General features: G+C 35.3%; 1 protein-coding gene across 6 annotated transcripts in view; it reads left to right on the plus strand.

Annotated features, from left to right (window-relative positions):
- The window catches only part of HECW1 (HECT, C2 and WW domain containing E3 ubiquitin protein ligase 1), a 422,686-nt gene that overhangs the window by 325,288 nt on the left and 69,767 nt on the right, over window positions 1-27,631 (plus strand). For all 6 annotated transcript variants that reach the window (XM_079149876.1, XM_079149880.1, XM_079149879.1 and 3 more), the window contains one exon: window positions 15,865-15,999. In XM_079149876.1, coding sequence (XP_079006002.1) covers window positions 15,865-15,999 — 135 coding nt within the window. The remainder of the gene's footprint in view (window positions 1-15,864; window positions 16,000-27,631) is intronic.

Raw genomic sequence — 27,631 nt, forward strand, 5'->3', positions numbered from 1 at the left:
CATCCCACAAGATCAACCTACTGATTCGGAATGAATGTGTTGCATAGGAAGCTAGGAGTTAGGAACACAATTCAATGAAAAATGGAATGATAGAGCTCACTATAAAAAGAACCATCTTCACCGCTGGCCAAATCAGCGTCCACAGGACCGAAATCATCTTCCTGCCCCTACCCTGGCCAGTCTGCTTTTTGCCTTATCTACATATTCGGAGATGACAACCTTCACTTTTATTATGCACCCTGGCAAGAAACAAAAGGGCTGGGGAGAGCTGTTGGGTGTGTTTGAATGCATAGTCATCCCCCAAAGGGAGAGAGGAAGAGCTCAGAGCTGTGACACTTCAGAAGGATTGAACAAAAAGGCATCTCATTTGTTATTGGGAAGGTCTGAGAAAGGAGGACACAGCCTCCCGCCAAAGTTCAATGGAGACTGCCTGTGGACCTCATAACTGGTCCCAGGTCTAAACAGAGGGGGACAGTTACCCTCAAGGGAGGTTGTGGGACTTCAGACCCCACGGGGGACTGCCTTGTGGCAGGCATGGTTCTGAGGTGGTCTCCACTAAGGAATAAATAATAGGACGAGAAGAAGCCTGTGAAGAGGTACTACCACATGAAGGAAACGAAAAGCAGAAAACAAGCTGAGAAGCAGCAGAACAAAAAGGTGGGCTAAAAAATAAACACAAAAGCTAACAACTTAGGGGTAAAATAGAGCAGAACGAATGCTACAGGAAATCAAGTCACTTGACAGAGCATGTGAACATGGAAGCAGCACCCAAAGCAGAGGGAACCCCACCTTCCTGTGGTCCTTAACCCATGCATTCCACGATAGAATTTACACTCTCTGTTTCAGTGTCTATTTCTCCTGGCTGAATTTTAAGCTCCTCAAAGGCAGGAATCAGTTTTGCTCATTGATGAAACCCCAAGAGTCACTTATTTGGCACTCAGTTAATGAATGACTTACAGAGGTTCCTGGAGAAGAGACCAGAATATAAGTACAGCAGCAATAACTGAATAGCAAATATTAACATTAATTAAATTAAATATGTAAATATTAATTAAATATCTTAAATGAAACTTTGCTGGTCTAAAATAAATTATTCAAGTGGGCAGATTAATTCATGGATTTACAGTAAAAATAGTTAAATATATTGCACAAATATGTACAATTACTATCGGTCAATAAAAAAATTTTCAAACAAAACAAATAAAATAAAATAAATATCTGTATATGTTCTGGAATGTCTTTAAAAGAGGTTTCCTAAAAATCTTATCAATACATAATCATCATAATTAAAAGTTACCTAGAAAAGAGTAAAACTCAATTTCAAGTTTCCCATCCAAAAACTAGTGTAGAAATCCACAGAGCAACAACTGCAAGGCATTCATAAGGAAAGGTTGTAGCCCAGTAGTCCTATTATTTGGTCATTTACGTATGAAAACAACAGAAAACCAATCTCACGTGCAATATCAGAGCTACCTATTCTCTCACCTATCCTGATCAAATGCCAAAGCCATTCTCCAGATAGATCACCTATGAAGCAAAACAAGAAATCAAAAATGGGAAAATCTTAATAGAAAAAGAACTAGTGGTGAGCATTCAAATTAATGGAATACAGAAACATAAATCAATGCTGTTACAAAGCTTTAAAATATACCAGAAAACCTGAGTGAAATATGGAAAAAGATGCATAATCAAAGTAGAAGAGAGTATAACTACCTGGATTGATATTCCTAGACTGTAATAAAAACGATGAGGAAGTGACAAGAGGGTGATAGTGAGTAAGGAGAGAAAGCTGTGCTAAACTCCAAGCTGGCGCAAGGTCAAATTGGGTGATTTACAAAACAAAGGCTAAATCCAGTTATGTGACAAACTTAACAGTCAACTATTTGTACCATGTAAAATAAGCTCTTTCTCTTCCAAATTCCTACAAAAGATAAAATCAAACAAAATATAGTCTGTGTAGCAAAACACAAAGAAGAGTCCACAAAGAGGATGGAAATGATAAAAATAAAATAACAAAAGCCAAACATAGCAGTTATACCAATAGGTAGGAACAGGAAAATGCTTTCAGATTTGGTAACTAACAGATTTAGTTTATAAAAAACACACCTAAGTAATGATTCAGGAAGTTTAAAAATAAAAGAATAAATATTAATATGGAATGAAAACAATAACAGAAGAATCATTGGTGGTATATTACTATATTAAGGAGAGTTCAAATCTATAATCATTAAATGCAATCAGCAAAAGATTTTATATTAATCAATGACATTGTTAAAATAAAGAGACAATGATCATATACTTTATGTCAAACACCACCATATTATTATTATTTTTATTTGTTCTGATTAGTTACACATGACAGTAGAATGCACCTGGACACATTGTACATAAATAGGTTATAACTTCTCATTCTTCTGGTTGTACTTGATGTAGAATTATACCAGTCATGTAGTCATATATGCACATAGGGTAATAATGTCTAATTCATTCTACTATCCTTTCTACTCCAGACCCCTCCCCTCCTTTACTCCCCTCTGTCTAACCCAAAGTACCTCTCTTCTCCCCCACACTGCATTATGAATTAGCATCTGCATATCAGAGAAAATTTTCGACCTTTGGTTCTTTGGGATTGGCTCATTTTGCTTAGCATAATATTCTTCAGTTCAGTCCATGTACTGGCAAGTGTCATAATTTCGTTCTCCTTTATGGCTGAGTAACATTCCTTTGTGTATATATAGCACAGTTTTTTTTATCCATTCATCCATCGAAGGGCATCTAGATGGGTAACAAACCATAGTTTAGCTACTGTGAATTGAGCTGCTATAAACATTGATGTGGCTGCATCACTGTAGTGTGCTGATTTTGAATCTTTTAGGGTTTTTTTTTTTTTTTTTTGGTTTTTTAATTATTTTTGATTCATTGTACACAAACAGGATGCAACTTTTCATTTCTCTGTACATGATGTAGAGTCACATCATTTGTGTAATCATACATGTACATAGGGTAATAATGTTTCTCTCATTCCATTATCTTTCCTTCCCCCCGACCCCTCCCTATTTCCCATTTCCCTCTACACAATCCAAAGTTCCTCCATTCTTACCCTCTACACAATCCAATGTTCCTCCATTCCCTTACCCCCTCCACACCTCCTGTTATGTATCATCATCCACTTATCAGAAAAAACATTCAGCCATTGGCTTTTTGGGATTCACTTATTTCACTTAGCATAATATTCTCCAACTCCATCCATTTACCTGCAAATGCCATAATTTCATTCTTCTTTAAGGTTAATATTCCATTGTGTAAATATACCACTGTTTCTTTATCCATTTATCTATTGAAGGGCATCTAGGTTGGTTCCACAATCTAGTTGTTGTGAACTGAGCTGCTATAAACACTGATGTGGCTGCTTCACTGCAGTATGCTGATTTTAAGTCCTTTGGGTATAGGCTAAGGAGTGGGATAGCTGGGTTAAATGGTGGGTCCATTCCAAGTTTTCTGAGGAATCTCCATACTGCTTTCCAGAGTGGCTGCACCAATTTGCAATCCCACCAGCAATGTGTGAGTGTACCTTTCTCAAAACATCCTCATCAACACATATTGTTGCTTGTATTCTTGATAATAGCCATTCTAATTAGGGTGAGATGAAATCTTAGGGTAGTTTTGATTTGCATTTCTCTTATTATTAGAGGTGTTGAATATTTTGTCATATATCTGTTGATCGTTTGTATATCTTCTTCTGTGAAGTGTCTGCTCAGTTCCTTAGCCCATTTATTGATAGGGTTATTTGTATTTTTGGTGTAAAGATTTTTGAGTTCCTTATAAATTCTGGAGATTAGTACTCTATCTGAAATGCGTGTGATAAATATTTTCTCCTACTCTGTAGGCTCTCTCCTCACATTGTTGCTTGTTTCCTTTGTGAGAAAAAGCTTTTTAGTTTGAATCCATCCCATTTATTGATTCCTGCTTTTATTTCTTATGCTTTGGGAATCATGTCAAGGAAGTCTAGTTCTAAGCTGACAGGATGATGATTTGGGCCTACTTTTTCCTTCTGTTAGTGCAGGGTCTTGGTCTAATTCCCAGATCCTTGATCCATTTTGAGTTGAGTTTTGTGCAGGGTGAGAAATAAGGGTTTAATTTCATTTTGCTGCATATGGATTTCCAGTTTTGCCAGTACCATTTGTTGAAGAGGCTATCTTTTCTCCAGTGTATGTTTTTGGCACCTTTGTCTAGTATGAGATAGCTATTTATGTGGGTTTGTCTCTGTGTTCTCTATTCTATACCATTGGTGAATCTGTCTATTTTGGTGCCAATACCATGCAGTTTTTGTTACTATTGCTCTTTAGTATAGTTTAAGGTCTGATATTGTGATACCTCCTGCTTCACTCTTCCTGCTAAGGATTGCTTTGCTATAAACCAAGGAGTGGGATAGCTGGGTCAAATGGTGGTTCCATTCCAAGTTTTCTGAGGAATCTCCATATTGCTTTCCACAGTGGTTGCATCAATCTGCAGTCCCACCAGCAATGTATGAGTGTACCTTTTCCCCCACATCCTCGCCAACATTCATTTTTGCTTGTATTCTTGACAATAGCCATTCTGACTGGAGTGAGATGGAATCTCAGTGTAGTTTATTTGCACTTCTCCAATTTCTACAGATGTTGAGCATTTTTTCACATATTTGTTGATCAGTTGTATTTCTTCTTCTGTGATATTTCTTTTCAGTTCCTTAGCCCATTTACTGATTGAGCTATTTTGCATGTGTGTGTGTTGTTTTTTGAGTTCTTTATATATCCTAGAGATTAATGCTCTATCTGAGGTGCATGTGGAATTTTCTCTCATTCTGTAGGCTCTATCTTCACATTATTGTTTCCTTTACTGTGAAGAAGTTTTAGTTTGATTGAATCCCATTTATTGATTCTTGATTTGATTTCTTGTGCTTTAGGAGTCTTGTTAAGGAAGACAGGTCCTAAGCTGACCTGGTGGAGATTTGGGCTCACTTTTTTTTTCAGTAGGCACAGGGTCTCTGTTCTAGTGCCTAAGTCCTTGATCCACTTTGAGCTGATTTTTGTGCAGAGTGAGAGATAGGGGTTTAATTTCAGTTTGCTACCTATGGATATCCAGTTTTCCTAGCACCATTTGTTGAAGAGGCTATCTTTTCTCTAATGTATGTTTTTGGCACCTTTGTCTAGTATGAGGTAACTGTATATATGTGGGTTTGTCTCTGTGTCTTCTATTCTGTACCATTGGTCTACATATCTGTTTTGGTGCCAAAACCATGCTGTTTTCATTACTATGGTTTTATCATATAATGTAAGGTCTTTGTGATGCCTCCTGCTTCACTTTTCTTGCTAAGGATTGCTTTGGTTATTCTGGGCCTTTTATTTTTCCAAATGAATTTCATTATTGCTTTTTCAATTTCTATGAAGAATGTCATAGGGATTTAAATAGGAATTGCATTAAATCTGTATAATGCTTTTGGTAATATGGCCATTTTGACAATATTAATTCTGCCTATCCAAGAGTATGGGAGATCTTTCCATCTTCAAAGGTCTTCTTCAATTTATTTCTTTAGTGTTCTGTATTTTTCTTTGTATAGGTCTTTCACCTCTTTTGTTAGATTGATTCCCCCCCTCTTTTTTTTTTTTTTTTTTTTTTTTGAGGCTATTGCAAATGGGGTAGTTTTCCTAATTTCTCTTTTGGTGAATTCATCATGGATGTATAGGGATGCATTTGATTTATTATATATTTATTTATTATTTGATTGTTAATTTTATATCCTGCTACTTTGCTGAATTCATTCATTAGTTCTAGAAGTTTTCTGGTGGAATTTTTTGGATCTCCTAAAAATAGAATCATGTCATCAGCAAATAGCGATAGTTTGAGTTTTTCTTTTCCTATTGGTATTCCTTTAATTTCTTTCTTCTAATTGCTCTGGCTAGATTTTCAAGGACGATATGAATAAAAGTGGTGAAAGAGGGCATTTTTGTCTTTTCCAGTTTTTAGAGGCAATGCTTTCAGTTTTTCTCCACTAAGAATGATGTTGGCCTTGAGTTCAGCATAGATAGCTTTTACAATGTTGAGGTATGTTCCTATTATCCCTAGCTTTTCTAGTATTTTGAACATGAAGGGATGCTGTATTTTGCTTTCTCTGCATCTGTTGAGATGATAATATGATTATTGTGTTTAAGTCTACTGATGTGATGAATTATGTTCATTGATGTGGAATCAACCTCGCATCGCTGGGATGAACCCCACTTGATTGTGGTGCACTATCTTTTTAATATGTTTTGGTATGTGATTTGCCAGAATTTTATTGAGAAGCTTTGCAACTGTGTTCATCAGGGGTATTGGTCTGAAGTTTTCCTTCCGTGATGTCTCTTTGTTTGGTTTTGGTATCAGGGTGACACTAGCTTTATAGAATGAGTTTGGAAGGATTTCTTCCTTTTCTATTTCATGGAATCATTTGAGAAGTATTGGTGTTAATTCTTCTTACAAGGTCTTTTAGAACTCAGTTGAGAATCTGCCTGGTCCTGGGCTTTTCTTAGTTGGTAGGCTTTTGATGGCATCTTCTATTTCATTTCCTGAAATTGATCTGTTTAAACATTGTATGTCCTCCTCACTCAGTTTGGGTAGGTCATAGAAATTCTAGAAATTTGTCGATGTCTTCAAGATTTTCTATTTTATTGGAGTATAAATTTTCAAATTAGTTTCTGAATATTGCATTTCAGTAGTGTCTGTTGTGATATTTCCTTTTTCATCACCAATTTTAGTAATTTGATTGTCTCTCTCTTGTTAGTGTGACCAGGGGTTTATTAATTATATTTTTTCAAAGAACCAACTTTTCTGTTTGTCAATTTTTTGAATTATTTCTTTTGTTTCAATTTCATTGATTTCAGCTCTGATTTTAATTATTTCCTGTCTTCTCCTGCTTTTGGTGTTGATTTGTTTTTTTTCTTTGAGATGTAATAATAGATCATTTATTCATTGACTTTTGAATTTCTACTCTTCTAATGAATGAGCTCAATGCAATGAATTTTCCTCTTAGCGTAGTGTCCCAGAGATTTTGATATGTTGTATCACGATTCTTATTTATCTCCCACTTTTTATTTCATCCCTGATTTCTTCTGCTGTCCATTCGTCATTCAATAGCATATTATTGTCTCCATGTGCTGCAATAGCTTCTGCTATATTCTGTCTTTGACTTCTAATTTTATTCCATTATGATCTGGTAGAATGCAGGGTATTATCTTTATTTTTTGTATTTGCTAAGAATTACTTTGTGGTATAAGATATGGTCTATTTTAGAGAAGGATTCATGTGATGCTGAGAAGAAAGTGTATTCTCTCATTGATGGATGAAATATTCTATATAAGTCTGTTAAGTCTAAATTATTGATTATATTATTTAGTTCTACAGTTTCTTCATTTAGTTTTTGTTTGGAAGATCTATTCAGTAGTGAGTGCCACCATGCCCAGCTCAAGGTTATTTTTGAGATATTATTTGTATTTCCAGTTATTTTGGTTTATTTCTAGTTTTTAATTTGAAATAGTTTCTCCTTCAGTTGATTATTCCTTTAGTGTAGTTCCTCTCTTCTCTGGTTTTCACTTTTTTTCCATCTTTATGGAATATTTTATTGAGAATATCCTGTAGTGTGGGCTTTCTAGTTGCAAATTCATTTAAATTTTGTTTATTGTGGAAGGGTTTTATTTCATCTTCAGATCTGAAGCTTAATTTTGCCGAATATAGGATTCTTGGTTAGCATCCATTTTCTTCCAGAGTTTGGTATAAGTCATTCCAGGATCTCCTAGCTTTGAGGGTCTGGGTTGAGAAATCAACTGAGATCTGAATTGGTTTCCACTACCATATTATTATTAAATAAAGAGAAATATAAAAAGAAATGAAAGAAACACATAGGAAAATGTGTTTGATATTTCTGTTTTAATGAAACATACATTTTTTGTTAAAAATAGATCTTACATGAATGTCTAAACAAAACATCATGTACTTACATTGGCATAGTGTCAGCCTTCAAAAGAAATGAAATTCCGACATGTGCTACAACATGGATGAGGCTTAAAAACACTATGCTAAGGGAAATAAGCCAGACACACAAGAACAACTATTATACAATTCCACTCATTTCAGGTACCTAGAATAGTCGAATTCAACAAGATAGAAAGTAAAAAACAGAGGTTACCAGAGGGTTAGAGGAGAGAATGAGAAATTATTGTTTAGTACATGTTTCAGTTTGGGAAGATAAAAAAGTTCTAGAAATGGATGGTGGTGATGGTTGCATAACTAGATAATTTACATAACACCACTGAACTGTATATATGTACATATGTATACATTATATATATATAAAATTCATAGATATATAATCTCCACAATAAAAACAGTAAAAAATAAATTGAGCTGGCAATTTCTTTTCAAGATGCTATGGAACATTTATTTTTAAGAAATAACATTGTATACCAAAAAGAAAACAAAAGGGGTCATTCCATAGCACAAAAAGCAATAAAGCTAAATTTTAAATTACAAATTTAAACATCACCACAAACACATAACCTTGTCTACTGACTATTCAAAACAATGCTCTAGTTAACTATTGGGTTTAAGATAAAATAAAGACTTAAAAGCTATAGAGAGGACCAGAATTTGGCTCAGTGGTAAAGTACCTGCCTAGCATACACAAGGGCCCAAGTTCAATCCCCAGTAGTGCAAAGAAAAAAATTTTTGAGAAATTACTGAAGATAAATGTGAATAATACTTAATAAAACATAAGATACAGAATGGCTCTATTCAAAGTTTTTGGTTTTAGTATCAGATAAGAAAACAAATATAAGCTTCTAAAACAAGAACTTAAAGAAGTGACAAGAAAAGTAATTAAGGTAGAAAATTATTTCAAAAGTTATTTGAAAATAATGAATTAAAATCCAGTATGAATTAGAAAATAATATAAGAAATAATGTTTGTAAAAGAAAAATCAATCTAAGGAAAAAGTTAAATAAAACCAAGAAATGAGAAGTAAAATGTAACAGATTCAGGATAATTTTTTTAAAAAGAAAAGAAATATACATATAGTTATATAAATGTTTGAGATCAATGTTAGAAAACCTCAATGAAGAAATGGATAACTTTGCAAAGATATAATATGTAAATGTTTTTAAAAACTACCTTGGGAAATGTCAAAAATTGAATAAGCCTGTAGTGATGAAATAAGTAACAAAACTCAACAAATTACTTACCCAGTTCAGATATCTTCATGATCTACTCCAGACAGGAAAAAATGTAAGCTATAAAGTTCATCTTATGAAGCAATCATAATTTTGCTAATAAAACCAAACAAAAAGCAACAGCTGTTGGCACAACCTCAGATACATCCCTGCCATGGATCTTACTCACCAATTTAAAAGAGAGAGAGGGAGAGAGAGAGAGAGAGAGAGAGAGAGACTGAATGCAACAACTTGGATAAATCTTAAGGAATCTTAAGGTGCTGGAGTGAAAAAAGCCAATCTCAGAGGATTACATATTATATGATTCCATTTATATAATATTCTTGAGATGACAAAATCATAGAAATGGAGAACAGATTAGTGGTTGGTTGGGTCAGGAGTAAGAAGGAGGTGAATATAATTACAAAAGGAAAACATGAAGGATCCTTGTATTAAAAAAACTTTTCTGTATCTCAAATGTGAAAGTGGAACATGAATCTGCACAGGTGATAAAATTGAATAGAACTAAATACACACAATTGCATATAAAAGTAGGGAATTTTGGAATTTAAAAATAAAAAACTATAGGCAAAACTCATTGAGTTCCAAAAAACACTAACTTAAAAATTAAATGTTTGGAATTGGGGAGGTGCTCAGTGGTAGAATGCATGTTTAGCATGTATGAGGCCCTGGATTTGATCTCTAGCATTAAAAAAAGAAATGTTAAATTAGACATGTAATTAAAAAATGACCCACCACAATTAAATAGATTTTCTCCCAAAGATGAAAGGGTAATTTACTATTAGTAAACCTGTGATCATTAGTATCTTAACCAATAATTTATAAACTGTTGAGGAATTTTAGTTGATCGTTTTAAGAAATGTTCAAACACTACTGAATAAAAATCAAATACACATTTATATTTTAAAAACAAAAAAGTGTTGTAATAAAAAGGCAATTCCAAAATATGAGATGTTCTCACCAATATTGCAAGAAAAAAGGTAAAAATTTAAAAGTTCTCATGAAGGAGACAAAATTATCATTTTCAAGTGAAAATCAAAGAGATCATACTTAAAATATGAGATGTGGCAATTTATGAGGCTTAGTAATAAAGTGATTCCACTACGAATGTATGTTAGTTGGCTTTGTATTACTGTGATGAAATGCCTGAAATGATCAATTTATAAGTAGAAAAGATTTATTTTGACTCACAGTTTCAGAAGTATCACCCATGGTCCCTTGACCCTGTTGCTTTGGGCCAGTGGCAGCACATAATAACAGGCGTGCATGGAGGAGGCCTGTTGACCTCATGGTGGCCAAAAAACAAGAGAGACCGGAAGAGGCTGAGGTCCCAATATTCCCTTCAAGGTCATCTCCCCAATGACCTAACTTCCTTCCATTAATTTCTACCTCCTAAAGGCTCCACCACACCAACAGCACCATCAACGGGGAACCAAGCCTTCAACACATGGACCTCTAGGGAACATTTAAAGATTCAAAGTATAACAGAATGCAAATATGTTTTCATGGTCCAGTAAAAACTTTCTTAAAACAATGAGCATCATCATATTTTGCATTTGGACCTTACTTGTTTTCCCACCTCTTACTTAACATTATTTTAGAAGTTCTCACCAGTATTACAAGAAAGGAGATAAAAATTTAAAAACCCTTGTAAAAAAGTTAAAATCATTATTTGTAAGTAAAAATCAAAGGCAATATACTTAAAAGAGTAGCTTATTTGATAGAAGCATTTAATATTTCAAACAAAGATAAATATACAAATTATAGCTTTCTTAGATATCAGCAATTATGAGTTATTAAAGATTATAGGAAAAGAAGCACTCAGAATAGCAAAAGACAATATTAAATACCTATAAATTATCCTAATCAGAAATATGCGCCTTTCAGGAAGACACTATAAAACTTTACTAAGGGAAAAATATCTTTCACAGACATATTCAGAAATGCAAAATTGTTACACTCACATTTGCTATATAAAGAATGAATTTTCTCCCAAAACATTTATAATCTTAAGGTGATTCTAAACAAAATCTCAATTGAACTATTTTGGAACTTAATAAAATTAATATCAGTTCATCTGGAAAATTTTAAATAATTAGATAGGAATACCTAAAACGTCTTGGAAAAGAGGAAGAGAAGCTTGCCCTACAGACATCAGTTGGAATAATGTGACACCAGTGAAAAATTCATAAACCATTGGTAAAGAAAAAAATACTCCTGAAACAGACCATAATATTTATAAAAAACTTATATGTAGTAAAATAATAGGGAATGGATGATTTGGAAAAATGGGGTCTTTGAGAAAAATATTAAATTAAAATCTCACATAATACCAAATAAGTTTAAGAAAGATGGAAGATTTTATATTAAAAATTAACCCAAATTTTTAAAAAGCTAGAATACATTTAAACATTGAACTTTCCTCCAGAGAGCAATGATTGACATATTTTAATCCATAGGATTTTTTTTTATTTTTACAGACTGCATTTTGATTCATCGTACACAAATGGGGTACAACTTTTTGTTTCTATGGTTGTACATGATTACATCATTTGTGTAATCATACATGTACATACAGTAATCATGTCTGTCTCATTCCACTATCTTTCCGACCCCTTCCCCACTTCCCTCTACACAATCCAAAGTTTCTCCATTCTTCTCCTACCCGCTCCACCCCCATTATGTATCATCATCTACTTATCAGAGAAAACATTCGGCCTTTGGATTTTTGGAAATGGCTTATTTCACTTAGCATGATATTTTCCAACTCTATCCATTTACCTACAAATGCCATAATTTCATTCTTCCTTATGGCTGAATAATATTCCATTGTGTATCTATACCACAGTTTCTTTATCTGTTCATCTATTGAAGGGCATCTAGGTTGGTTCCACAATCTAGCTATTGTGAATTGAGATGCTAGTTTTTAATTTTTAATTTTAATTTCATAGAAATTTTTGTTTTGTGTATTAGAAAACAAAGCAAAAGCAAATGTGAAAGTTAAGTGTAACTAAGCACACATTTAAATAAATAAGAAAACTTTAACATCCCACTACCAAGAGCAAAAAAGGAACAGACATAGCAGACAATTCTCTATAAAGAAGATGACAAAAATTTATGTGTGAAATATTTTCTTTTGTCAATTTCATGATAAATTCTAATCCATGATTGTTAACATTTAACTTTCCTAAGAGTTCTTTCAAAATTACTCAGAATTTGTGAGAACATTATAAAAGCATTATAAATGTACTTATGGTAAGATGGTATATCTGCACAGCTTTCACAAAGGTAGTTTCTTAATATGGATCAAGAACCTTAAATTTTTTTCTAACTTTTAGCTCAATAATTAATTTAATATTTAGTAATTTATACTAAAAAATTACCATATATGCACAAATACAAAGAACCTATCTAATTTATATACTTTTAGGTCTTTATTTGAATAATAAAAGTCTACTTTTAATATTTATTAATTTAGCTTATACTTGTATGTTTAAAATTTCATGTTATCTAAACATGTTGATATTTGGGACTTTTTCAAGTCACGTTTTTGTCTTTTTCAGATTTTTTACTTGTATTTTTGACATCACTACCATCACTTTTTTAATTCCCCCATAGTAATTTTATGAAATTAGTTACTTTATAAAATGTTGCAGGTGTCATAATTGTTAATATAACAGTTTATCAAACCGGTTAACTGGTGCAGTTTGCTGGGCATCTTTTATTTAGCATTACTTTTTTCCCATATTTCATTGGTACATTATAGTTGTACATAATGGTGAGATTTGTTGTTACATATTCATACATATGCATAATATAACAGTACAATTTGGCCAATATTATTCCCAGTCTTTTTTAGTCTAACATTTTTTGAGGCATATCACCTTCCATCCATTTGGACATGTAGCCGTCTCCAAACCTGCATGAGATGTTATCTTGGCAAATTTTATTGCAAATTACAAATATTGATTTCTATATAAGAAGAGTTGTTATTTACCTTTGTCCTAGGGGTGGAGAATATTTTTTATCTTCATAACAAAACAACTTCCTGGATAACTTTTTAGAGAACTCTTTTAAAGACTTGTTTACAATGACATCTGATACTTGATATGACAAGTTCATACTTGCCGTGAGTACGTTCTAAAGCTGTGTAGAATTTTGTTTGCCTACTTTTGTTAGGTGACATCCAAAAATATCTAAAATTAACATTGATTGAGGTCAGTTAATGCTCATATGTCTTCACCAAACTTTATATTTTGTTTAAAAGAGAGTAATTGAGAGATTGTCCTATAGTACAAAAGATGTCTTTTTTTATTTTTATTTAGCTTTTAATTTTTTACAGACTGCATTTTGATTCATTGTACACAAATGGGGTACATAATTTCATTTCTATGGTTGTACACAATGCAGATTCATACCATTTGTGTAATCATACACGTACATGGGGCAATGATGTCTGTCTCATTCCACCATTTTTCATACCCCCCCATCAAAGAAAGAAAACTTTAGACCAATATCCCTGATGAACATAGATGTAAAAATCCTTAACAAAATACTGGCAAATTGCATACAAAAATATATTTAAAAGATAGTGCACCATGATCAAGTGAGGTTTACCCAGGGATGCAAGGTTGGTTCAACATCCAGAAATCAATAAGTGTAATTCACCACATCAATAGACTTAAAGTTAAGAATCACATGATTATTTCAATTGATGCTGAGAAAGCATTTGATAAAATACAGCACCCCTTCATGCTTAAAACACTAGAAAAAATAGGAATAGTAGAAACATACCTCAACATTGTAAAGGCTATCTATGCTAAGCCCACAGCCAACATCATTCTTAATGGAGAAAAACTGAAAGCATTTCCTCTAAAAACTGGAACAAGACAGGGATGCCCTCTTTCACCACTTCTATTCAACATCGTCCTTGAAACACTTTCCAGAGCAATTAGACAGACCAAAGAAATTAAAGGGATACAAATAGCCCAGAGATTATTAAACCACCATAGTCTGAAAACACACCCACATCACCAAACACAATGTAAAAAAAAAAAAGGGGGATACAAATAGGAAAAGAAGAAATAAAGCTGTCTCTATTTGCTGATGACATGATCCTATATTTAGAAGATCAAAAAAACTCCACCAGAAAACTTCTAGAACTAATAAATGAATTCAGCAAAGTAGCAGGATATAAAATCAATATGCATAAGTCTAATGCATTTCTATTCATAAGTGATGAATCCTCTGAAAGAGAAATTAGGAAAACCACTCCATTCACAGTAGCATCAAAAAATAAATAAATAAATAAAATACTTGGGAATTAATCTAACAAAAGAGGTGAAAGACCTGTACAATGAACATTAAAGAAAGAAATTGAAGAAAACCTTAGAAGATGGAAAGATCTCCCATGTTCTTGGATAGGCAGAATTAACATTGTCAAAATGGCCATTCTACCAAAGGCACAATACAGATTCAATGCAATTACAATTAAAATCCCAATGACATTCCTCATAGAAATAGAGAAAGCAATCATGAACTTCATCTGGAAGAACAAGAGACCTCAAATAGCCAGAAAAATCCTGAGTAGAAAAAGTGAAACAGGAGGTATCACAATACCAGACATTAAACTATACTACTGAGCAATCGTAACAAAAACGGCATGGTATTGGCACCAAAATAGACAGGCAGACCAATGGTACAGAATAGAAGACACAGAGACAAAACAACATAAATACAGTCACCTCATACTAGACAAAGGAGCCAAAAACATAAAATGGAGAAAAGATAGCCTGTTCAACAAATGGTGCTGGCAAAACTGGAAATCCATATGCAGTAAGATGAAGTTAAACCTCTACCTCTCACCCTGCACAAAACTCAACTCAAAATGGAATTAGACCAGAGACCCTGCACCTAATAGAAGACAAAGATGTTGATATCTGGCTTAGGATCAGACTTCATCATGTTGGCTTAGGATCAGACTTCATCAAAAGATACCTTTTAAGGGCTGGGGATATAGCTCAGTTGGCAGAGTGCTTGCCTTGCAAGCACAAGGCCCTGGGTTCAATCCCCAGCACTGCCAAAAGAAAAAAAAAAACTAGTAATAACTTTCTCTTTTATGACAGATATTTTTTAAAGACCAACTTTTACCATAAATAGGAGCATACGTAGTAATCATACATACCACAAGGATTTATATACAAGAGTGTTCACTGAAGCATAATTTTAAAACAGTTTTTCTAAAACGTCAAACATCCACCAATGAAAGGTACTGAAATTAATTACTAATTATTATACATCCATCATACTATCATAAACTCGCTAAAATTGTGTTAGAAGAATATTTAATAACTTAGGGAAATAATTATGAAATAATAATTGGAAAATTCTTATAACAAAATTGTAGACTTAATTGTGGAGAAAATATATAGAGATTTGTATATGCGCATGGGAAAAGACTGGGGGGACATTGCTAAAATAATTTGGTGATTATATTTAGGTTGTGACATTTGGGATATTTAGGTTATCTTCTTCATTCGACTCATGAGCCCCGTAACCTTCCCTTATCTTCCCAACTCCATCCTGGCCCGTTCTCACGGTATGCTTTGCTTCACCTGTCTGCCTACAGTCTTTTTTTGTGGACCACAACAGTCGAGCTACCACTTTCATTGACCCCCGAATCCCTCTTCAGAACGGTCGTCTTCCCAATCATCTGACTCATCGACAGCACCTCCAGAGGCTCCGAAGTTACAGCGCTGGAGAGGTAATGATCCCCATACCACCACCACCACCCAGCCCTACTGCACACCAGTACACAGTCTCCACTCTTCTGGTGTAGGGGGGGGCGGGTCCCAGAACTATTTCTTAATGGTCAGGAACTATGGTTGCTGGCTCCATAGAGATGAAGTCATGTGTATACTGTGCTCCGGAAGAATGACCACTGTGGTGTACCCATTTATCGCCCTGCGTGTATCTTCAGATTGCCTTCCTTCTGCCTTCCTATTTGTCCAAATGACCACTACTAAAAATTGATGTAGTTTAAAGGAAATTAAAAATGCAGAGTCAAGAGATCCCCACACTTCTGCCTGGAGGTGCCCGACCCCCACAACTTGAGGCCCATGGGTCACCTGTGACTACTGAGGAGACTATGGAATTGCTATGCAGTATATGACTGACTTTAGACTTCTACCTCCCTTTAAGATCCTGGAGAAGACTTCAGTAATGTATCCATTGACTAAAATTGTGGAAAATTTACCAGCTCCCATGAATTCTCTTCCCATCCTACCGTGGCTGTTCCCTGGTTTCATATCTTCTGTCACTAGCTATGGTTACCTTCTGCTGAACCATGAAGGACTGTCATCTCTCTGTCACTTTCATTGCCTTTCTGAATTAGTCTCTATATATCACATATCTTTTCCTTTTCTCCCTTTTTAAGCCAAAAACTCAAAACACAGCTCTTTTCTACTTCTAATCAGTTCCTGACAGTATTATGAGCAAATCACTATTTATGTCCTGACTGACATTTCCCAAAAATCTGGGCCCTCTTTTCACAGAAACCACCAGGATCTCAGGAGATGGTGGCACTGAGAGCCATTTCCCATAAAATAGCTTGTAGAATTGGATTACAATGAAGTGGGAAAAAAGTGGTGTAGGGTGGAAAGGAATATATATTTATCCCCCACAGACAGTAATTCCAGAGGAAGTCACAGTGGCTGTCTTGGGAAAAACTGAGAAGATTGCAGTCTGCCTGATAGCCAACTCCAGATAGCAAGCATAAGTCTCAAGGAAGAAGCCTGTTTCTGGATGTATTGGAACTGATTATATACTACTTTCTCAGGAGTAGTTCTCTATATAGTCTGAAAGACATAACAGTGTCCATGTGAAGGCCCTTATGACTTAATGCCAAAATGGGTGACAAAATGAATTTTTCTTTCATGGGATCATCTTAGGTGTTATTGTTTTAAAATACTGCGGAAGCAGGTTAAATCATTCTTTCTATATATACATAAAGTGTGTGTGTATGGCCATGCAGAGAGGAGTATTATGCATCCCTGAGCATTACATGAGTACCAGGCCCTTCTAGGAGCAGATGTGTGCCTAGATTATCGAAACCAATGCCCCAGTGTCCCAACTCATCATGCAGAGTCCCCCGCCCTGCTGGCACTTTTATAATACTTCAAAAAGTAGTAGTTTATTGTTTTGAAATTATAGAGGATAAGTTCAGAATTCTTCATCAACTTGAAATATGCTATTTTACTTTATTTAAAATGTCCAAGCTCCTTAGTACTATTGAGTAAATTTCAATATTAATATAGGATAACTATATGTGGTAAGGAAGCTGAACACTGGAGACATATTTATTGCTAATAAAACAAAAACGTCAATTACCCAATACAAGATGAATCCATGATCTCTTCCAATAATAAGAAATTCATCTGAAAATATAAACATTAAAATTTTTTCTAATGAAAATAACAAGATTGAGAGCATGGGTACAGCTTGCATTACCTGTTCTGAAACATTTATCTCACATGATTTAATAACCCAAATACAGTTTATCTAATGTCAAAATTCACAGCAAAGTGCTATCTGCATCAGCTGAAAACTAGCTGAAAGACTAACATATGACAAGGAAAGAGAATTAATTTGCATCAGCCATCTTTCTACTTCCTAATGCATCCACTCCTAAAATTTGATATACTGACTCTACCTCCAACTTTCAAACCTCACCCTTCCCTCTGCCCATCCCCTTTCTTTGAGTAGCTTTAGATTGACATACAGGAAACTTAAAAAAAAAAAAAAAAAAAAAAAAAAACAGAGAAGTTGTGTTTTAGTCACCTTTTTCAGTGCTATAACTAAAAGATCTGACCAGAACAATTTCAAGAGAGGAAAAGTTTGTTTGAGGGATCAGTTTCAGAGGTCTCAGTTCATAAACAGCTGGCTCCATTCCTTGGGGCTCGAGGTGAAACAGAACATCATAATGGAAGAGTATGGTGGAGGGAAACAGCTCACATGATGATCAGAAAGCAGAGAGACTCCACTCACCAGATACAAAATATACACCAAGGCCACTCCCCCAATGCCCACATGCTCCAACCACACCCTACCCACTCAGTTAATCCTTATCAGGGAATTAATTCACTGATTGGGCTAAGACTCTCACAATCCAATCATTTCTCCTCTGTACCTTCTTGCATTGTCTCACACGTGGGCTTTTGGGGACACTTCAGATCCAAACCATAACAAGTTGGGAGACAGAGGATATATGAACCCCAAAACAAAGATCTAGTCTCCAAGGAAGCAATTATCTGTTTCCTCTTACTGTAAAAGCCTAGAGGATGAGGAGACAAGAAGGACTCTGGTATAAATACAGAGGAGGGGTATAATGGGAGATGTTGACTTCGTTTGCTGCAATGTGGTTTTGCTCAACAAATATTGATTTAGTGTATGGCTTGCTATGATCACTGTGGAATACAAAGAAGTATGAGATAGTCCCTCCCCTGGAAAAGTTTATATTCTATTTTTGAAGTCAGGCCAAAAATACATAGAGAGTTAAGTAACGGGAGAAATCAGAATATGATTGAGTGCCAAGAGATGTTGGAACAAATGTCACAGAAGTTCAAAAGAGGCCAAGGATAGGTATCTTTTAAAATAAATACTGGCCTAAAATTTGGAAATTGGTAAAATCTAGCTAGGTACAAAGAAGGAGAAAGAGCAACCTCACAGAGCACAGCCTAAGATGCAGAGATAAGACTGAGAAAAGTTCAGTGTGACCAGAATAGCAAGTTCCAAATGGCTAGGTTTTTGGAAACTTTTGAATGTCCCATTGAAGAGTTGGGATTTTTTAAAGAGTACATTGAATCGATTCAAGGAAAGTAACGTTATGATTTTTGTATAAAAATGAACTTTAGAGCTCATTTCACTATTGTTTCTCAACAGACACAGAGAGAGAGAGTATTGACATTGTGGGGCAGGACAGTTCTTTGATGTATAGAATTGTCCCATAACCTTACCAGACCTTGAAGCTCAACTCCCATCCATTAAATGTCAGGAGTGCCCCCTCCTCACCAATCATTATGACAGTGAAAACAAGACAAAAATGAAAGCAAAACAAAAAGCCCTATATTAGTCAGAGTTCCTCAAAGAAACAGGAATGATAAAAGAGATGGATGGGTGATGAATGAATAGATAGACTGAGTGACAGATGGATAAGAGGTGATTTATTATGTTAATTGGTTAATGCAATTATGAACTGAGAAGTCCCATGAAATGCTATCTAAAAGGGGAAAAGAAAACTAGAAATATAGCTCAGTATAAATCTGAAGGCTAAACATCTTTTGGATTATTCTTTACCTCACCTGGAAATTTTTCAGTCATATTCCTGAACAGACTTATCAGGAATATAGGAATTATGCATAAAAAGGTCATTATTAAGTACTCTGACTTGCATTTTAATGCAGTGACATATCTTCCTGCAATTATATTAAAGAATCAACAGCTGGTCTCAGTGGTGCTCGCCTATAATCTGAACAGTTCAGGAGGCTGAGGCAAAAGGTTTACAAGTTTGAGGCCAGACTCCACAACTTACCAAGGCCCTAAGCAACTTAGGGAGACCTTGTTCCAAAATAAAAAAGGGGGGGGGCCTAGGGATGTGGCTCAGTGGTTAAGTGCTCCTGGTAGGGAGTATCGGGGGGTGGACCAATAAAGCAGGCTTTATCTCTCCTAATAACATCCAAATGGAATTGGACATAGATTAATGGAAAGAGTATAAAGAGATATGAATATCAGGTCTCATCATCCCATTGGTAACAAAATCACTGATGGTTAACAAATTTGACTTGTTTTTACTACAATTAGCAACATCAATTAACAATAAAGAAGGATAAGCAGAACACATCATTTTCACTTTTTACTACCTTATCTTGGTCAAATTAGAAAATCACTAGTCAGAAAATTTCTGGAAGAATACACAGAAATACTCAAGAAAGACTGTTTAAGGAAAGTTAGAGGATCTAGCAGGAAGAAGAACCTTTCACTGTGAAGCAGAAGTCATCTTTAGTCATTCTTTGCTGTGAGCTTCTTTGAAAGTAAAAGTCATTTCATTGGCTCTGCTGATACAGAGGAGCTGTCTTCAAGGAGACTGCCTATAGGGAAAATAAGTTCTACATTACTTCCTAAAATTAGTAAATGTCCTCGTAATCCTATATAACCTAAACTTATTGTAGGTTTTGTTGGAAATTTATAAAATTCAGACTCCCTTGAGTATAAACTTTTTAATTATAAACAATATGTAATGGGTGCAGAAAACAGACAGATGTGGAAGAACTTAAAAAGTGAGAGCATTACTCCCCATCTGGAAATACTCCTTGGTACACAGAGAAGTAAAAACGTGGATTATGTTGTCTATGGTTCTGTATCCTACTTAACCTTTACAGAATACCTTGTGGATGATTTCCATGTCATTAAAATTCTTCTATGATATTTTATCATGTGGTTCTACTATCATTTAACTCAAGACTTTGTACATTGTTTCTTGTCACTTTTGACTATAAAAATACTGAACAACTCAAACATAAATCTCTTTTTAGTTTCCTTAATTCTGAAAACTTTGTTAAAACACAAACAACAAAAAAAACTGCAGATGATGCTAATTTGCTATTTTGACCTTTCTTCTGAACTTGCTGATTTTTTTTTTTTTTTAGCATTAGGTCTCCAGGATTCTCAGAGGAACATAACTGATTATTAACTAAATTAGTCTAAATCCTGCAATTTTCAATCACAACTTTTAAAAAACACCAATATACATTTGCAAATTGCAATGCTGAAAATAAGTCTGTTTACTAGCCACTGAAAACTATTTTCTAAGGATATATATTCTGTTTTGTCAGGGGAGTTAAAGGTTTGAAGTTTTCACATTTACAACCATGAATAAAGCTATGAATATCAAAAGAAAAAGAAATTCTTAAAGTAGTCCCTATTGCACTAAGTTTTCATTAGTCATAGAATAATCAATCATAACATGTCTGGGGAAAGGCAGATTACCAGGGCACCAGGGGCCCTTCTCTCCTGTGCTACTTCCTTCTCCTCCTCCTCCTCCTCCTCCTCCTCCTCCTCCTCCTCCTCCTCCTCCTCCTCCTCCTCCTCCTCCTCCTCCTCCTCCTCCCCCTTCTCCTCCTCCTTCCTGTTCTTCTTCCTCTTCTTTCCCTTTCTCTTCTTCCCTTCCCCTTTCCCCCTTCTTCTCCCTTCTTTCTCCTCCTCCTCCTCCTCATCCTCATCCTCATCCTCCTTCCCTCCTCCTCCTCCTCCTCCTCCTCCTCCTCCTCCTCCTCCTCCTTCTTCTTCTTCTTCTTCTTCTTCTTCCTCTTTCCTCCCCCTCGCTCTCTCCCCTCTCTCTCCCTTTCTCTCCCTCCCTCTCTTTCTCTTTCTCTCTCTCCTTTTTCCTCTCTCTCCCTCCCCCGCCCCCCACACACACACATTCACATCCCTTAGAAACCCAGACCAAAAGGTTCAAATGCCAGGAAATTTGAATCAGGAAATTTTGGTTTAAAATGGAAAGTCCAGTCTTCCATCATTTGCAGGAGTTAAAAAATAATAATAATAAAAAAAATTTAAAAAAAAAAGGCTATATTGGCATCAAGGTTACAGTGAGATCCAAATCAGTCATTCAGGATGGATCGTTTGGTACCACTTCAGGACTGTAAGGATCCTAATTCTAATTTCTACCTCAATCTTAGAACCTCAGAATTTCCTCCATCCCTGCCTGAAACTGTCTTCCACCCTGTCAATTCCTCGGCCTCTGGTTAGAGAAGAACGTTTCTGTCTAATCATCTCATCTTCTGACTCTAGTCTAAGTTATCCAATACCAACACTTGGCAGATGATTCTATGGCTCAGGGAACCCACAAGTTCTATCTGACCCCTGTGTTGTTTCCTCTAGCTCTCTCATAGTTGACTTGATGCATATTTGCCAGTTATCCATCTGCCTTTAGGGTAGCTGGATTTTATCTGGATTCTGAATTTTCCAATCTGGTTTAGTTTTTCCAGTAAACAGGTAACCTCAGAAGTAGGTGCCATTTTTCTCGTAAAATCTGAGCAAGTCGGGAGGCTGAGGCAGGAAGATTGCCAAGTTTGAGTTTGAGGTCAGCCTAAGCAACTTAGTGAGACCATGTCTCAAAATAAAAATTGAAATGATCTGGGGCAAAGCTCAGTGATAGAACACCCCTGGGTTAAATCCTCAGCACCAACATAATGAAGCCCAACAACACACAAATCTCCTGTGAAAGCCAGGAATAGAAGGAGCCCTTCCTGTTTCAAAACCCATTTCATGGGCTGAGGATGTGGCTCAGTGATGGAGGGTTTGCCTGGCATGCACAAAGCCTTAGTTTCAGTTCCCAAAAACACAGACACACACAGGCACACACATACACACAATCCCAATTCTTTTTAGGGTGACTCACTGACAATTATGCATCTTCACTTGGAGTGGAACAGCAGGGAGATTCTGAGTTCTCAAGGCTTGATAGATTTATCCGTTACCCCAATTTGTCTCTATAGATCATTACTTAGATAATCTGCAGTTGAGTGGTCTTTGAAAATTCTGTCTTTACAACATCAGAAATATTTTAAACACATTAAGATGAACTGTTATAATTCCCTCCAGGCAAAAGAAACATATCATTTCAGTTCCAGGAAACATTGATAGAAAAAAAGATACTTTATTAATCAGCAAAATTTTCTTTTACCACTTTGTGTTGTAACCATTTAATTGAAACTATAAAGTGCTGCTTCAGAAGTATCAGCTTCCAGATCTTGGTTTCTAGCTACACTAGCTGAACAGAGCTGAGTGCTAATGGCATGAAGGTGAGAAGTTCACCAAAGTGGCTAGAATCTATTTCCTTGTTCCTCAAGCCACAAGGCAATCAGAGAAAAGGATAAATCTGCATTCCTACTACTTTAAGAAGAGAAGAAAAGGCTGATAGTTCAGATCTGCTTACAAAGGATTTTTTTTGTCAGTGTGGATTGTGGAAGTAGAACCTAAAAAAAAAAAAATAGCAATTACCATGCCTTTAATTTGGAATTGCTAAGTAATTTGTCCTACATTAAAATTGGTCAGTCCTGAGTGACCATTTGGAATTGACCTGACCTTTGTAGACTAGGATCTCATCATCTCTCCTAAATTAACTGTGAGTGATTTTTTTTTCCTTTCCACATTTTTAATTGGTGCATTATATTTGTACATAATGATGGGATTACTGTTTCATATTTGTACATGCACACAATATATTGGCCAATATAATTTGTCCACTATCACTCCCCAGCACTTACCCCCTCCCTCCACATTTCCCACCCACTGGTTCCTTTCTTCTACTGATCTCCCTCTGTCTCCATGAGATTTCCCCCACCCCACCCCCAACTTTCTTTTACTTTTTTTCTTTCTTTTTTTCTTTCACATATGAGAGAAAAAAAACACAACCCTTGACCTTCTGAGTTTGTCTTATTTTGCTTAACTTAATGTTCTCTATTTCCATCCATTTTCCTGCAAATGATATAATTTTGTTTTTAGACTGAATAAAAATCCATTTGTTTATATATACCACATTTTCTTTACCCTACTTCATTGATGTATACCTAGGCTGGTTCCACAGTTTGGCTATTGTAAATTGTACTGCTATAAACATGGGTATGTATGTATAATTAATTCTTCAGGATAAATACTGAGGAGAGGTATAGCTGAGCCATATGGTGGTTCTATGCCTAGTCTTTTGAGAAACCTCCATACTGATTTCCATAGTGGTTGTACAAATTTACAATCCCACCAATAATAAAAAAGTTCCTTTCTCTCCACATCCTTTCCAGCATTTTTTATGATTTGTATGCTTGATGACTGCCATTCTGACTAGTGTGAGATAAAATATCAGTGTAGTTTATTTTTTTCAGTGTAGTTTTGATTGGTATATCCCTAATCACTAATGATTTTGAATATTTTTCATGTACTTGTTGGCCATTTACATTTCTTCTTTTGAGAAGTGTCTGTTTAATTCATTTGCCCATTATTTGATTGGGTTATTTGCTTTTTGATATAAAGTTTTTTATCTCTTTATATATTCTAGATATTAATCCTTTGTCAGAAGAGTAGAGAGCAAAGATTTTTTTCACCCATTCTACGGTTTCTATCTTCACATTCCTAATTGTTTTCTTTGCTGTGCAGAAGCTTTTTAATTTGAGGCTATCTCATTTATTAACTCGTGGCATTATTTTCTGAGCTTTAGGGATTCTATTGAGAAAGTTGTTGCCTGTGCCTATAAGCTGGAGTGTTGTCCCTACATTTTCTTCTAGGAGTTGCATAGTTTCTGGTCTAATTCCTAGGTCTTTGATCCACTTTGTGTTGATTTTTGTGGAAGGTGAGAGATTAGGGTCTAATTTCATTCTTCTACATGTGGATGATCAGTTTTCCCAGCACCATTTGTTAAAATGGCTATTTTTTCTCCAATTTAGGATTTTGGTACCTTTGTGAAGGGTCAGATCACTATAGATGTGTGGGTTGTCTTTGTTTTCCATTCTGTACCTTTGGACTATCTGTTTTATGTCAGTACCATGTGGGTTTTGTTACTGTAACTCTGTAGTAAAATCTGAAATCAGGAATTGTGATGCCTCTTGCATTTGCTTTTTTGGCTTAGAATTTTGTTGGCTATTCTGAGTCTTTTATTCTTCCAAATTAATTTTAGGACTTTTTTTTTTCTAGTTCTGTGAAGAATGTCATTGGTATTTTGATGGGGATTGTATTGAATCGGTATATTACTTTTGGTAGCATCACCATTTTAACAATACTAATTCAGCCTATCCATGAACATGGGAGGTCTTTCCATCTACTTGTATCTTCTTCAGTGTTCTCTAGCTTTCATGATAGAGGTCTTTCACCTCCTTGGCTAAATTTATTCCTAGATCTGTTTGTTTGTTTGTTTGTTTGTTTGTTTGTTGAGGCTATTGTGAATGGAATTGTCTTCCTGATTTCTTTCTCAGCAGATTCATTGTTGGTATATGAGAAAACTATTAATTTTTGTATTAATTTTATAACCTGCTACTTAACCGAATTGGTTTATTAGCTCTAGCAGTCTTTTGGTGAAGCCTTTTTGGAACTTCTAAGTAAAAGATCTTATTAGCAGTGATAATTTGACTTCTTCCTTTCCTATTTTTATCCCTTCTATTTCCTTCTCTTGCCTAATTGCTCTGGCTATAATTTCTAGCACTAGATTAAATAGGAGTGATGAGAGTAGACATCCTTATCTTGTCCTGGAATTTAAAGGAAATGCTTTCAGTTTTTCCCCATTTACTATGAGATTGACTTTGGGCTTTCATATATAGCCTTTATCATGTTGAGGTAGGCTCCTTCTACTCCGAGTATCTTCACTGTTTTCAAACACCTTCTCTGCATCTATTGAGATGACTGTGAGATTTTTGTTCTTAATTATATTTATTATTTGTGTATGTTAAGCCATCCTTGCATCTCTGGGATAAAACCAACTTGGTAGTGGGGTATAGTCTTCTTAATATGTTGTTAAACATGACTTGCTAATATTTTATTAAATATTTTTGTATCTATATTCACCAGAGATATTAGTCTATAGTTTTCTTTTCTTGATGTGTGCTTATCTGGTTTTGGTATGAGTGTGATACTGGCTTCATAGAACGAATTTGGAAGTGTCCCATCCCTTTCTATTTTGTGTAATAATTTTAGGAGTATTGACATTAGCCCTTCTGTAATGCTCTGTTAGCATTCAGCTCAGAACATCTTATTCTGGAATTTTCTTTGTTGGAAGTCTTTTTTTTTTTTTTTTTTTTTTTACTGCTTCTATCTCATTACAAGTTATTGGCTTGTTTAAGATCTCTATGCCCTGTTGATTCAGTTTTGGCAGATTCTATTTGTCTAGAAATATATCTGTTTCTTCTAGGTTTTCCAATTTGTTGGAGTACAAGTTTTCCAAATAGTCCCTAATGACCTGCTGGATTTCTGAGATGTCTGTGATGATTTTGACTTTTCCCCCCTCTAATTTTATAAATTTGGGTTTTCTCTCTTTTTGTTAGTTTGACTAAAGGCTTATCATTTTGTTTATCTTTTCAAAGAACCAATTCTTAGTTTTATTGCTCCTGTGTATTGTTTTTATTCTCAAGTTCATTGATTTCAGCTCTGACCTTAAGTATTTTCTTCTTTCTGCTGGCTTTGTAATTGGTTTGTTCTTCTTTTTCAAGGGCTTTGAGATGCATCATTAAGTTACCGGGACCTTTCTGATTTTGTTATGTAGGTACTCATAACTATAAACATTCCTCTTAAAACTTCCTTCACAATGTCACAGAGGTTCTGGTATGTTGTATCACTATTCTCATTTGAGTCTAAGAATTTTTTAAATTTCTTCCTTGATTTCTTCTATCATTCATTCATCATAATCTCCACGTGTTTACATAGCTTTGTAGGGTTTTGTCATGTTGATTTCGAATTCCATTCCATTGTTATAAAATTCTAGGAATTATATCAATTTTTTGTGTCCTTTAAGAGTTGGTTTGTGGTCTAAAATATGGTCTATCTTGGAGAATGTCACATGAGTATATTCAGCTATTGCTGGATGAGATATTCTATAGATTGTGATGTTCTCTCCAAACATCACACTCAGGTGTGAGTACCTTCACCCCTGTGGCATTGGTTTTTGTTGGTGGCCACGTAACCTCTTTCTTGGCTTTTCTGTGATCAGTTCCTGCAACTTTTCTCATTAGATGATCCACAGCACTGGCATTTCTTAATCCTGGGGGTCTCCACTGCAGCTTCAGCTTCCTCCTCACATCTTCATATATCATCCTTTCAGAGGCTGCCCACAGGGGCTCTGAACCTGCTGCACTTTGCCAGCCACCCAGGACTTTCTTTGAAATCTTGGTGGAAGCCCCACGCATGACCCCTTTCCAGCACCACATGGTTGTCACCAAGTTCTTCCACCATCTTGAGCAGTAGACAAGTCTCTAGGGACAATGGTTGCAGTAGTCTCTGAGTGCTTGTGTGACTGTGTAAAACAACTTCTTATGACCCTCTGTGCAAGCAGGGTGCCCCACTTGTCTCTTCTCAAAATAATTTTTACTTTTACACCCTTGAGGCTGAGATGGGTGTGGTCTTACCAATTCCTGAGATGCCCTCAAGACATCTTTCCTATTGTTTCTGGGTAAAGTAGTTAGTTCCTTTAGTGGCTGTAATATCTTTAACAACCACACCTTCCTTAACCCCAGTTTTACTCAGTTTTCTGGTCAAACAGCAAACTTTGCAAATCTTTCTGCTTTGCTTTCTGCTCCTGATTATCACAGTAAACTTAACTAAAAACTGCCAGCAATATTCATGACACTGCCTGAACACTATGC

Source organism: Sciurus vulgaris (genome assembly GCF_902686455.1).
Source record: "Sciurus vulgaris genome assembly, chromosome: 8".
NCBI lineage: Eukaryota > Metazoa > Chordata > Mammalia > Rodentia > Sciuridae > Sciurus > Sciurus vulgaris.